The following is a 12,291-nucleotide window of genomic DNA, read 5'->3' as shown; positions in this document are numbered from 1 at the left end:
TTCTTTTTTAAAATAAACGTTACGTCATGAATAAACAACAAGTAAACACACTGGCTAACGCTTACACTTCAATTATTAAAAAAAACAATTTGATTAAGATTTTTCACTCATTTGGAATTAATTATATCAAATTCGCAAGATACAAATAGATTTTTATTTCTCGCGCCCATAGATCCACCAGTAAAACTACAAGTCCCAACTAGAAGTCAAGCTATTTACACCGACCCCTGATTGGACTACGTCAGTAAAACCTATCCTGATTGGTCTACTGTAGTCAGGTTTTCCTGTTTCCCAGCTGTCTTCATTCGGCATCGCTAGCCGGTTAGCCGTCCTAGCTTTTAAACAAGATACATGATTTAAATAACACCACATTTCGCTACCGTATAACACTTTCTATTTTGAAAGTCGAAATGCCGGTTCACTCGAGGGATAAGAAAGAAAGTAACCATGAGGAAATGGAGGTGGACTTTGCCGAGCAGGATGCTAGCAGCACTGACGAAGAGGACACTGTTAGCACATCTGTGTCTGAAGATGGAGACAGCTCCGGTAAGGAAAACAAACACATTTAAATTATTATTTATTCTTATATTTAGTGCGTGTCCTTAGAGTGTGTACTGCTATTTCATCTCGCTGTTAATGTGATTACACTATTTTCTGATGCACTAACTTCACTACTTTGATTATATATCCTTTGTTTTCTACAATGCCTTTGATGACATGTTTATCTAGGAGTGCCATGTCTAATCTCGTCAATAAATACACAATACGTTGTAACCAATGACAAAAAGGATTATTTTGTGGACAGAGATGGACGATGAAGATTGTGAAAGGAGGAGAATGGAGTGCTTGGACGAGATGACAACACTAGAAAAACAATTCACAGATCTCAAGGAGCAGTAAGTTTCCTCATAATGAGTATTCAAGTCCCATTGATATGTCTATCCCTCAAAGGGCTACGCAGGCTCACAATTATTGTAGTGACCACATCTCCTGAGCGCCACCTTAAATGAGGGCAATAAAAAACAAGAAACCTTGAAAAGGGATCAGTCATGAAGTCATTCCATTAACAAAAAACAAATGCAGTCACTAAAATTCTGCAAAAGTTAAAGAATGCAACAAGGAAACTTCCCATCTTAATCAGCCAGTCGATGCAGAAGGCTCCAGGTGCTGGTCAATCGACCCTGAAAATCTGCATCAGGGAGCATCCTTTTTCCTTGCCTGCTAACCAGCCAGGAAGCAAGAAAAGACAAGAAAGAAATACTGTGATCCTTCGTTTATAGTGTTTAATGGTGATGAGCAATGTCCCCTCTAAGCTGCGCGCGTGCACAATCGCGCACTGCCTGCCAGCGCACAAAAATGAGGGTTCGAAATTGCTAATTAAGAAGCAAATTAAGTCAAAGTTACAGTGCATTAAGGTAAAAATGCACGGGTTCCCCTGACGCTGTGTTCTAAATGCGGTATTTTGAAGTCAATGTCGAACGAAGTTGAAAAGTAAAGTCAGTAGAGTTTTTCGAGAACCGGCTTCTTCGGCTCGGCTCTTTCGGGTCCCAAACGGCTCTTCAGGTTGTTTTTGCTTCTTTCATCCCTATATGACCAAATATTATGTAAAATTGTGCACTTAGGGGAAGGGTGGGGAAGTAGTGAAAAGCTGAGAAACAAAAGGAAGAGAAAAAAGAAGGAAAAATTTAGAAAAAAGCCAGAAAAAAAGTAAAGTAACAGCTAGGAAAAAATAAACACAATGAGATTTTTTTAAAAGAATTAAAAATAATAGAACAAAAACAGGGAAAAAGAAGAAAAAGTTTGTGTTGCATTCAAATAATTTCCAATTATACCAAGTCAATCTTGTTGCCAACATTGTGTTTCCACTTAAAAAATGTGATTAAATACAGTTGTGTATCGTGCAACCGACTCAATAAGCCCCCAAAAATGTTAGTATTATGCGTCAAAAGATACCAGGAAAAAAAAAATGACAATCTTGTGAAAGAATTGTTGTAAAAACAAATGACGTTTGTAGGCCGTAAAACCTTTGCAATAATACATGAGTCAATTCATTCAAAAGAGAAAAATAATTTTGCATTGCCAAAAACTCCGCAAAATGTAACGTGATGTCAAGTTTTGGACATGTTTGATACTGATTTAGTTGCCACACTTGGGATTGCCGTTGCTCACTGTTGTTTCAAGCGTTGCTCACAGTCTTTGTGTGAACGCTCAGACCCGTGGAAAATTAGAGGGAACATTGGTGACAAGGTCCCCCGCAATATGTGAATCAGAGATAGTGTATCAAAGCCGCACAGGCGCTGTTCATTTTAAGCAGAAAGAACGGAAAAATAAGCTACCAATCACCACACAAATTTGCTCTCTCATCCAACGCTTCAAACTACAGTCCATCGGGGATAATGGATCTCGATTGCACGGGTGCGGTTCATTTTAGGCAGAAAGAACATAAAAAAAACGCTGCCACTCATGAAACAAATTTGCTCTCTCAACACCCCACTCTCAGCAGTAGTTGACTGGGGATAACAGATTGTGGCCGAAATAGTCCCGCATATTTCAGGCGAGCACAATGGCACACTTCAACGGCCTTAATCGGGAAAAATGCGCTCTGTCTGCCTTATTCTTTGCAAAAGTCGACTGGGGATAATTAATCTCAGCCAAAACAGTACAGTTATTTTATGTGCGCCACAATGTCGTGCTTTAGCCGCCGGAACCATTAAAAAAGTCCTCTTTCGGCCCCTGCTTTCAACAATAGTCGACTGAGGATAATGGATCGTTCTCACAAGCATGCATTTCTTTTTAGGCGAGCAACAACAGTATGCCTCCCAACAAGAGTATCCTATTTTTCATTTCTAAATATTACAATTTCATAAAAAGGTATAGTAGTAAAATCAATATTTTACTTGAATTGTAATGAATCCAGAATGTAAGAATTTAAGACTTTTTTTATTAATTGCATGACAGAAAATAAAGAACTTTATCACAATATTCTTATTTTCAGAGACAGTCCTGTACGGTGGATTTTGCAGTTCTATCCATCAATGTATAGTGTATACCTGTGCTTCTGAGCACATCTTGGAAACGGATGAGAAGCCGCATTAGACCTCACTTTTGGAGCAAATAAGCACATCATTTTTTAATTTAGTAAGCGACGTGAATGAAATCATCCTTTATTTTATGCCGAAAGTTAAGAATGGAAATCTATTTGTAATAGATAGATAGATAGATAGATACTTTGTTCATCCCCGAAGGGAAATTCACATTTCCAGCAGCATCCCTGAGCTGAGAACAATCGAGAACAATCGAAAATAACACGGGAGCTGCTGGAGTGGCTGCCATTCGTGACGGCGCCGGAAGAATAGGCAATTGCCATGCATTATGGGCGTTATTCGTTTGTCTCCAGATTCAATAGGATTGCTCCTGAAATCCAATCGTACCTTGCAAATCGGACTATTGCCTGCATGTAAACATATTCAATGCTTGCAAAGATCTGCCATATGGGATCTCGTCTCACTTTTTTCTCTTCTCCCCGCACAGATTGTACAAAGAACGTCTAAGCCAGGTTGACGTCAAGCTGCAGGAAGTGATGGCGGGATGCGCCCAGGAATATCTGGAACCTTTGGCCAACCTGCAGGAGAACATGCAGATCCGAACCAAAGTGGCAGGTGGAAGCTGAAATGTCACTCTCGACTCAAAGGGACAATTCTCAATCCTTTGTATTTGTGACAGGAATCTACAAGGAACTGTGTTTGGAATCAGTGAAAAACAAATATGACTGTGAGATCCAGGCAGCGTGCCAGCATTGGGAGGTGCAAATTAGAATCTATTTGCAGACCAGGAAATATTGCAATACTTTCCTATTCACAAATAGTTTTTTTTTTTTTTATTTTCATCCCAGAGCGAAAAGTTGCTGCTGTATGACACGGTGCAAAGCGAGCTGGAGGAGAAAATAAGAAGACTGGAAGAGGACAGACACAGTATCGACATTACCTCGGGTACGAAGCTGTCCGTCAAAATATTGAGTTGCGGGGAAAAAAAGAAAATAACTGCCTTTCCTAATCTTGTGTTTTTTTTTTATCGTATTGGTTTTATTTCATTGTTAAATAAAAGTCAGACAAATAATAATAATAACAAATCTGATGCAGAAAAAAAACCTATACTGTTGGCAGTTAATTTTGTAAATTTTATTTATTTTACCTATTATATTTGATTGTATTACTATTAATTAATAAACATCGTAGAAAAGAGTTCTTGGAAACACATTTGACCAAAACAAAATAACAATAATAACAAAGCTGATGCAAAGAAAAAGTCTTACACCATTAGCAGATAATAATTTATGTATTATTTTATTATTTGGTTTCCATTTCTTGTTAAAATAAAAAATATAAATAGAAAAAAATCCTATTAATTTATATGACCAAAATCTGGCTCTGGGAAAAAAAAACAATGATATATTGTTGGCAGAAAATTAATAAGTAATTCTTATAGATGGATCCTACCAAAATAAAATAAGATTAAAAAAAGAATATCTTCTTGACAGATAATCCAGCAAATTTTACACATTTTCTTTATTCTTGCAAAATATTAAAGTCATTGAAAATAAATCTTATAGAAATATAAAAAAGAATTAAATAGAAAACTCGTATAAAGATTTTCTTATATAGAAGTATAAAAAAATTGAAAAAAAAATCATAAAAATACCCTTTACACTTTTTAAAAATTTTACCAATACATCTGAAAAAATAATATGTTACAAAAAATGTTCGCTTGTTTTATGTATTTTTTATTTATTAGATTTATTTGTTCCTATTTGTATATTTCTCTCAAAATAATAAAAACAAAACAAAAAACAAAATATTCCTTATAAAGATTTAGATTAGGATAATTATTTTAATAGAAATAGAAAAAAAGAAAAAAATATTTCCTAGAAAAAAATAGATGAAAAAGTACAATTAGAAAACCAGAGTAAATTATTCTTATAGAAATAGAAAACTAGAATAAGAAAAATCTGAAAATTATTTTTATAGAAATAGAAAACTAGAATAAGAGAAATCTGAAAATTATTTCAATAGAAATAGAATAAGAAAAATCTGAAAATTATTTTTATAGAAATAGAAAAATAGAATAAGAAAAATCTGAAAATTATTTCTATAGAAATAGAAAAATACAATATAAAAAAATCTGAAAATCATTTTTATAGAAAATAGAATAAGAAAAATCTGAAAATTATTTTTTATAGAAAAATAGAATACAATAGAAAATAATTCTCAGGTCTACATAAAAATGCTATTTTTGCTCGTTTTCTGTTGTTTTAATGTAATATTTTTTCATTTCTTTATAGTTTTTTTTTAAAGGAAAAAAACATTAAAAATCCTCATAAATACACCTAAAAATATACCATAACTGACAATATTTAATTTATTAAAACAATAACTATTATTTGCCAGCGAATAAATACACATGATGTCTAATACCTTAAGCTAGGAACAATTTTGAAAGAAAGAGAAAAAAAAACACATTTTTATTTGTACAGTGAACAATTGGCAATGACAAAGATGAAGCAATTGAGATCATGTGATTTTTTTTTTTTCATGGAATTTTTGTCGTCGGTCATGTGAGCTGCTTCTCATTTTCCAGTTAATTGAGTGTGACATGACATTTTTGGCCACAAGATGTCTATCTAATATCTAATGAATAGAAACTAATATTGTAGCTCGCTTTTTTTTTTTTGAAAACAAAATTGTGATTGTTTTGCCAGAATTATGGAACGACGGCCTGCACCCCCGGAAAAACAAAAAGAAAGACCCCTTCTGCCCCATCAAGAAAAAGAAACCCATCATGGTTTCCGATATCCTTTCCCGCCATCTTGTCCGCACTAGCTCCGCCCCCTTCCGTCTCCATCTTTCTTTAACCGCCGCCCCCGCACGTCCATACATCGTTTACATGCTGCAAGATCTCGATATCTTAGAAGACTGGACGGCGATCAGGAAGGTACGGGGTTCGTATGGGTGCTTGAAATCCTTGAAAATGCTTGCATCTTAGTGTTGTGTTTTCAAGGATTGAAAGGGGCTTGAATTTTGGGTGAAGTGCTTGTAAATGCTTGATATTATTGCCATGTTTCTTGCCAAGTCTGTAAGTCTCGACGCTGCTCTCTGATAGCTTCGCTTTGCCGGTGCATTTCTCCTTCCCTCGTGATTAATTGGACCTAGCATTAGTTTGTTTTGCGTCCTATTTCCCTGTGGGTGGCGCCCAAGAGGACAAGTACATGCTACACCTAAACAGGACATTATGAAATGTAAGGATTATGTATCAATCATTGTCATTTTTAATGGGCCCTGCAAAAAATGAAGGTATCATTTCCCAGTGGTGAATTGTTACAGGAAGTACTTCCTGCAACTGAAAATGTAAGCTACATATTGCTGTCATTTCGACCTAACTATATGGTGAGCAGGGTTGGGTAGGGTTACTTTAACTTGATTACTTTCAATTACTCTTGTATTACTCCAATCTTTAATCTTTATCCATTACTGGTCGGTCCATAATCTTTGAAGCCGGTACCCTTATTCTCAGCCAAAAGGACAAGCTAAGGTCTCAGGCTCAAAGCCTTGCTGCGATCAGGTCCGTTCTATGCCGACACATTCTTATTTTCTGAATTAGATCATTGGACTTTAAATGATACCGGTGATTAACATTTGATGCAGACCTGCAAAGTCCAGGTGCCCGTTGAAAGTAATCCAAGGAAAAAAAGTGTATAATTTCAAAGGTAAGGGTGGGGAAAATATATATGCACCTTTGTCTGCGGTGTCCACAAACACTCACCCTACTGGTCCTTACTTCCCATAATCCCCCGCGTCTGTTACGCCCCTTCTTTTTAATTGTCTGTGCAAGACTTACCAGAACAAGTGTCCAAAATAAATACATGACAAAAATATACAGTTGCAAATACATATTATACATGGTTACACATATTTACGAAGAAAGACAGTACACCGAGAGAGTTTTCAAAGCTTTAATAATAATAATATAACTTTGACCAGCTCAGTAGCCTAGATGGTAAGGCGCCCGCTTTGAGACTGGGAGGTCGGTGGTTCGCGCCTCGGCCGAGTCATTCCTAAGACTTAAAAAGTGGTTGGCGGCGCCCTCTGTTGGCTGCGGCTGCATCGGCTCGCTACAACGGGTCAGGTGTAATCGACATTTCGTTCTGTGTACATTGTTACACAGAATGACAATACAAGGAAATTATTATTATTATTATTATTATTATTCATCCCAAACCGTGCCTGTGAAAGGTACCACCACGCTACTGATAACACGCTCACTCAGCAAATTGCGTGGCTGCCAATTAAAAGGTGCGCCGTAATTATGAAGACCAAGGTAGACCGTCTTCGCCGTCAGTTTAGACGATTTTGACGTCTTCATAATCGTATAAATCACATCATAAAGAAATCACATCATAAACGATCATCTATCCTCGGCGTGCCGCTGGGGTCTTCAATAAGCCCCTTCACTGAACATTTGCTTAGGCATTCTATCATCAATTGGTTGTTGCCTTTAAAAATTGAAAGTAGATTGTTTTCCCTAAAAGACATTTGTATTTGTAGACTTTTATCTTATTTTTAGCAGAGCTGTTCATTCAAGTTAATTGTATTGATTAGTTGGTGCAGCCCTACACATGTATTCTTCAGATTCACAAATATGGACGCAATTTAAAAAATAATATGTCTTGATAAATACTCGTGCAAGATTAAAAATGACATATGCAAATCAGATATATATTTGTGGTGTACTAGAGAATTTGACAAATGGGCTTTGAAAGTCCTTAAAAATTGCTTGAAAATTGACCTTGAAAAGGTGTAATAACCCTGAAGGTAGGGTTTAGAATAGGGCTATTGTTGGGTTCCTGATTGGTGGTTGTGTTGTTTTCATCAGGCCATGGCGTCTTTGGGGCCACATAGGGGCAAGGCTGACGGTAAGGACGCAATTGGATGATTCGTGGTAAGGTTTTGATGACGTGGTTGATGCCCTAACCCCTTCCTCCCTCAGGTAAAAACGAAAGACAACACCACGTGGCACGCTCCGAAGATGGCCGGCTTTTCTATGACAGTCAGTGGTATTGCCGGGGTCAGGCTATCTCCATCATCAGGAAAGAAGACTTCCCCACCAAGTACGTGACTCTCTGGGGTTTGGGTTGGCATTCGGACTGTATCTGAATGAGTCAATTTCTTTCTTTCACCATTTTCATCATTTTTTTCCTCTGTTTCATTCTCTAGCCAGTCATGTTAGTCACTCAGCCGCTGTCTACGGCTTGCAGTGAGCTACTACTGTCATTGTTAGCTGCTCCTGCTGCGTCCCTCAGCGTCACTCGCTGGTCGTGCTAACAAACATTGCTGAGTTTTGTGATTCGTGCATCTCGTGCTTTTCGTCCACTGTTTCCTTTTCCAGCTACTTTTGTTTCTAGGCGACAGCTTTTTGCTAGCTGCTTTTGTTGTTAGCTGCTTGTCCTCCAGTGTCATTCCCCTTTAGGCATCTGGCGCTTGTCACCTTTGACTGCTTTTTCACCGCTGTTTCCTTCACCAGCCACCCATTTTAACAACTTGACTGCTGGCTACAGTTTGCATCTCACAGCTATGTTACTGTTAGCCGCTCCTTCTTTTTCCTTCAGCTTCACTTCCACAGCTCGTTATGAAAGCAAACATAGAGTTCCACAATTCAGACATTTGTTGCTTGTCCCCGACTGTTTCCTTCTCTAGCCACTCATGTTGGCCACTTTGATGCAGGCTAGAGCTTGTGCGAGCCGCTATGGTTGTTGTTAGTGGCTTTTTTTTTTGTCCTTCTGTGTCACTTGCCTTCAGGCATCTGGCACTTGTCATCTTTGATTTTTCTTCCACTGTATCTGTCTTTAGCCACTTGGCTATGGTTAGTGTCTATTGTTATTGTTAGCTGCTCCGACTCCGTCCTTCAGTGTCATTTGCCTTCCACCGCTGTTCATGCAAGCAAACATGCTCCTTCTAGCCAGGATTGTTTGATGCTTTTAGATTTGGTGCCGTCAAAAAAACTAAAATCTGTCAGGCCCAAAAAAACACAATATCCCAAATTTCCTATAGATTTAAATATGGACTCATCAGACCACAAGAAATGAGTAGATTGAAATAGAGAAATAACAGTGCTGTAAATGTTGCTTCTACATGTGTTTAAATCGATCTTTCCAGGAATATTAGAATATTGAAGCCTTTCTTTTTACTTGGCCTTGCAAAGGTCATTTCACAATAGAAATCCTATTATCCACAGTTTCCTCCTCTAGCCACTCATGTTAGCCTGTTTGCTGCAGGCTACTTTTTGCCGCTAACGTCTCTTGCAGTCGTAGCTGCAAAAGCTAGCACAGAAATTAATCTAACCTTATTAATGTGATTCAATTCACCTTACTAAAAGGCTGCGGTTGTATTTGTACTGAATACTCGGACTCTTTTAAGACGTTTTAACTCGTCTTAGGCACTAAACCACAAATTTTCTCTAATGGTTTTTGTTTTGTTTCCCCGCAGCGCCATCATCACCACCATCAACAACGACGAGGTCTGGTTCAAGCGATTGGACGGCACCAAATCCAAGCTCTACATCTCCCAGCTCCAGAAAGGCAAATACACCATAAAACACTCGTGAAACACCAAACGCACCCTCGAGGGTTCCCTCGTGGTCTCTGTAGATGGTATCGGGCAAAGTCTGAACCCGGATCGATGGAAAGCACTGTGAAATGTCGATTCGGGTGAAGCTTAAGCGAGGTTGCCGGGTGAGAAAGAGGAAAAAAAACGACAGAAATGGCGCCGAAAAGACGTCTCATGTCTGATTTTCTTCGTTTTTTCTGCAGCACTGATTTACGGCGCCGAGCAAAGGTCGGACATTTCTGGCGCTTTTTTTTTTTTTATGTGTTTATGGTGAATGTGATGATGCGTTCGGGTGCCAGGGTTTGAAGGCTGGATTTAAACTGGCTGTATTATTTTATTTGAAGAAATGAAAAGGAAAAACTGACTGAAAAGAATGAAATAGTATTCTAACCTTTCTTTTTAAAAAATCTTGTTTCGTACACTTGAATGCATAAATGTCTCATGAATTCACAATATTGTTGTGAGAAATATACTAACAAACTATGCAGGCTATGGCTCGACGCTAGCCGACGTGTCTCCACGGTCTCCTTCTCTAGCCACTCATGTTAACCACTTTGCTGCAGGCTATGGCTTGCTGCTAGCTGCTACTGTCATTGTTTACTGTTCTGTGTAAATAAAGCTGGCTTTGACCTTCAGCTTTTTACTTTTTCACCCACTCTTTCCTTTTCTAGCCACTTGGCTACTGGCTACGGCTTGCCAATACCTGTTAATGTTAACTGCTGTGTATATAAGTTGGCTTTATACTTCAGTTTTTTACTTTTTTCCTCCACTGTTTCCTTTTCTAGTCACTCATGTCGGCCCCTTGACTGCAGGCTTTAGCTTGTCACTGTTGTTAGCTTCTTTGCTTGAATAATGCTGGTTTCGTTCTTGAGTTTGCGGCTTTTTTGCCTCTGTTTCCTTCTCTAGTCACTTGGCTGCAGGGTATGGCCTGCCACTAGCTGCTATGTTATCGTGAGCTGTTTTGTGTCGATAAAGCAAGCTCAAATATTACAATTAATTTTTAATTATTATTTTTTTCTTTTGTACGCTTAGGGCTGTTTTTTTAACACGTATTTGTCACATCATTTCACAATAATGTTGCTTAAAAAAGTTGACAAACCTGCCTCAGATATTTATATATACATATCTCTTTTTAGAGATTTTTAACATCGATATTCTGTATGTTCTGCATCAAAAATGTGCAATGCATGTACAGCTGAATAAATAATTGCTTTTATTCCTCTGTTTTGTGTGTTTGTATGTATGTGCATGTTTTATAAAGTTTACAAATGAAGATGAGTATTTTTTCTTTTTATTTATAAAGGAACACTCATATCAATGTACAATGAAGCTCAGTTGTCCAAAAAGGTTCGTAAAAAAATACTTATCCTCTTTTATTAAGAATTTACGAGAATAAATGAAACATTTTTATGAATAATAAGACTTTTTGGCCAAATAAAATCTGATAAAATTGAGTGATTTAGTGGGGGGGTTGTTGTTTTTTATCTCACTGAACTTTTTTAGAGAAAATGTGGGAAAAGCATTTTAAAAACATCGAATAAAATAAAGAAACAGATTAGTTTTCGACCCACAGTTTTTATATAGTTTTAATTGGAAATAAGTAATACTATGGAGTCAAGTCAGTCAAGTCATTTTAATTTGTATAGCCCTAAATCATGAGTCTCAAAGGGCTTCACAGATCATTACACTATATTACACAGACTATTTTTCAGAATATTATCATACATTCCCCTGGTCTGGAGCCGACGAAAAGAGTAGGTTATTCATACGCTATAGAGTAGAAGTGAGTTTTAAGCTTAGATTTAAACATTTCCACTGAGGTTGCAGATCGGATCTCAGGGGGAAGAGCATTCCACAGCACCGGTGCCCGGATGGAGAACGCTCTCCAACCAGCAGAACACTTCTTTGCTCTTGGGATCACCAGAAGACCGGCACTCTCAGAACGTAGGCTTCGGACCGGGACATAGGGGGAAATCAGATCTGAAAGATAAGAGGGAGCAAGTCCATGTATTATTTTGTATAATACTAAGAGAACCTTGAAATCACATCTAAGGCTAACTGGGAGCCAATGCAGGTTAGCCAAAATCGGTGTGATGTGAGCGGACTTTTTTGTCCTAGTTAAAAGCCTCGCTGCGGCATTTTGTACCAGCTGAAGAGACTTGATTCTAGACATCGGGAGACCAGAGAGTAGTGCATTACAGTAATCGAGACGGGAGGTAACAAACGCATGAATTATAATTTACGCATCCGACTGAGACAGTATAGAACGAATTTTATTAATAATAATCTTGTTTTTTTTACATAACACCTATTGTGACTTAATTAATTTAAGATAAATTAATTTCGAAGAAAATGTATTTTATGAACTCGTTTTATGGAGGATTAAGTACACTTTAGCTTAGCTTTAGCTTATTTTAAATAAATGATTTCCAAAATATGAATTCCGTTAAAGAAAAAAAGAGAGAAAATTATACAAATAGCTCCTTTTTAATACTGTTTCAATACACACTAAAACGTTTTAATTTTGTGGTATTAAAATTTACGAGTCATTTAAAGTATTTTTATTTTTTTCTGTAGTCAAGTGGAAAACACGCATGTTAATATTTTTTTCTATAATTAATGGTATATTGTGTGT

General features: G+C 37.3%; 1 protein-coding gene across 1 annotated transcript; it reads left to right on the top strand.

The window, feature by feature from the left end:
* Positions 1–254: 254 nt before the first annotated feature.
* Positions 255–10,929, top strand: LOC148346303 (breast cancer metastasis-suppressor 1-like protein-A). The gene is made up of 10 exons (XM_088324795.1): positions 255–546; positions 806–896; positions 3,532–3,659; positions 3,724–3,803; positions 3,893–3,989; positions 5,756–5,845; positions 5,924–5,988; positions 7,927–7,966; positions 8,041–8,161; positions 9,537–10,929. Exons 1-10 carry the CDS (start codon positions 411–413, stop codon positions 9,652–9,654), a joined length of 966 nt encoding a protein of 321 aa, XP_088180921.1. The 5' UTR covers positions 255–410; the 3' UTR covers positions 9,655–10,929.
* The last annotated feature ends 1,362 nt before the right edge of the window (positions 10,930–12,291 follow it).

The sequence above is a fragment of the Urocampus carinirostris genome, chromosome 20 (genome assembly GCF_059441175.1).
Source record: "Urocampus carinirostris isolate Australia breed hairy pipefish chromosome 20, RoL_Ucar_1.0, whole genome shotgun sequence".
NCBI lineage: Eukaryota > Metazoa > Chordata > Actinopteri > Syngnathiformes > Syngnathidae > Urocampus > Urocampus carinirostris.
This window is presented reverse-complemented; position numbering and strand designations above follow the sequence as displayed.

Excerpts from the sequence above, each read along its gene's own strand:
- LOC148346303 (XM_088324795.1), top strand. The coding sequence starts at position 411 with ATGCCGGTTCACTCGAGGGATAAGAAAGAAAGTAACCATGAGGAAATG. Across the intron at positions 3,990-5,755 it reads CAGTATCGACATTACCTCGG|AATTATGGAACGACGGCCTG; the intron begins GTACGAAGCTGT and ends TTGTTTTGCCAG. Across the intron at positions 8,162-9,536 it reads AAAGAAGACTTCCCCACCAA|CGCCATCATCACCACCATCA; the intron begins GTACGTGACTCT and ends GTTTCCCCGCAG.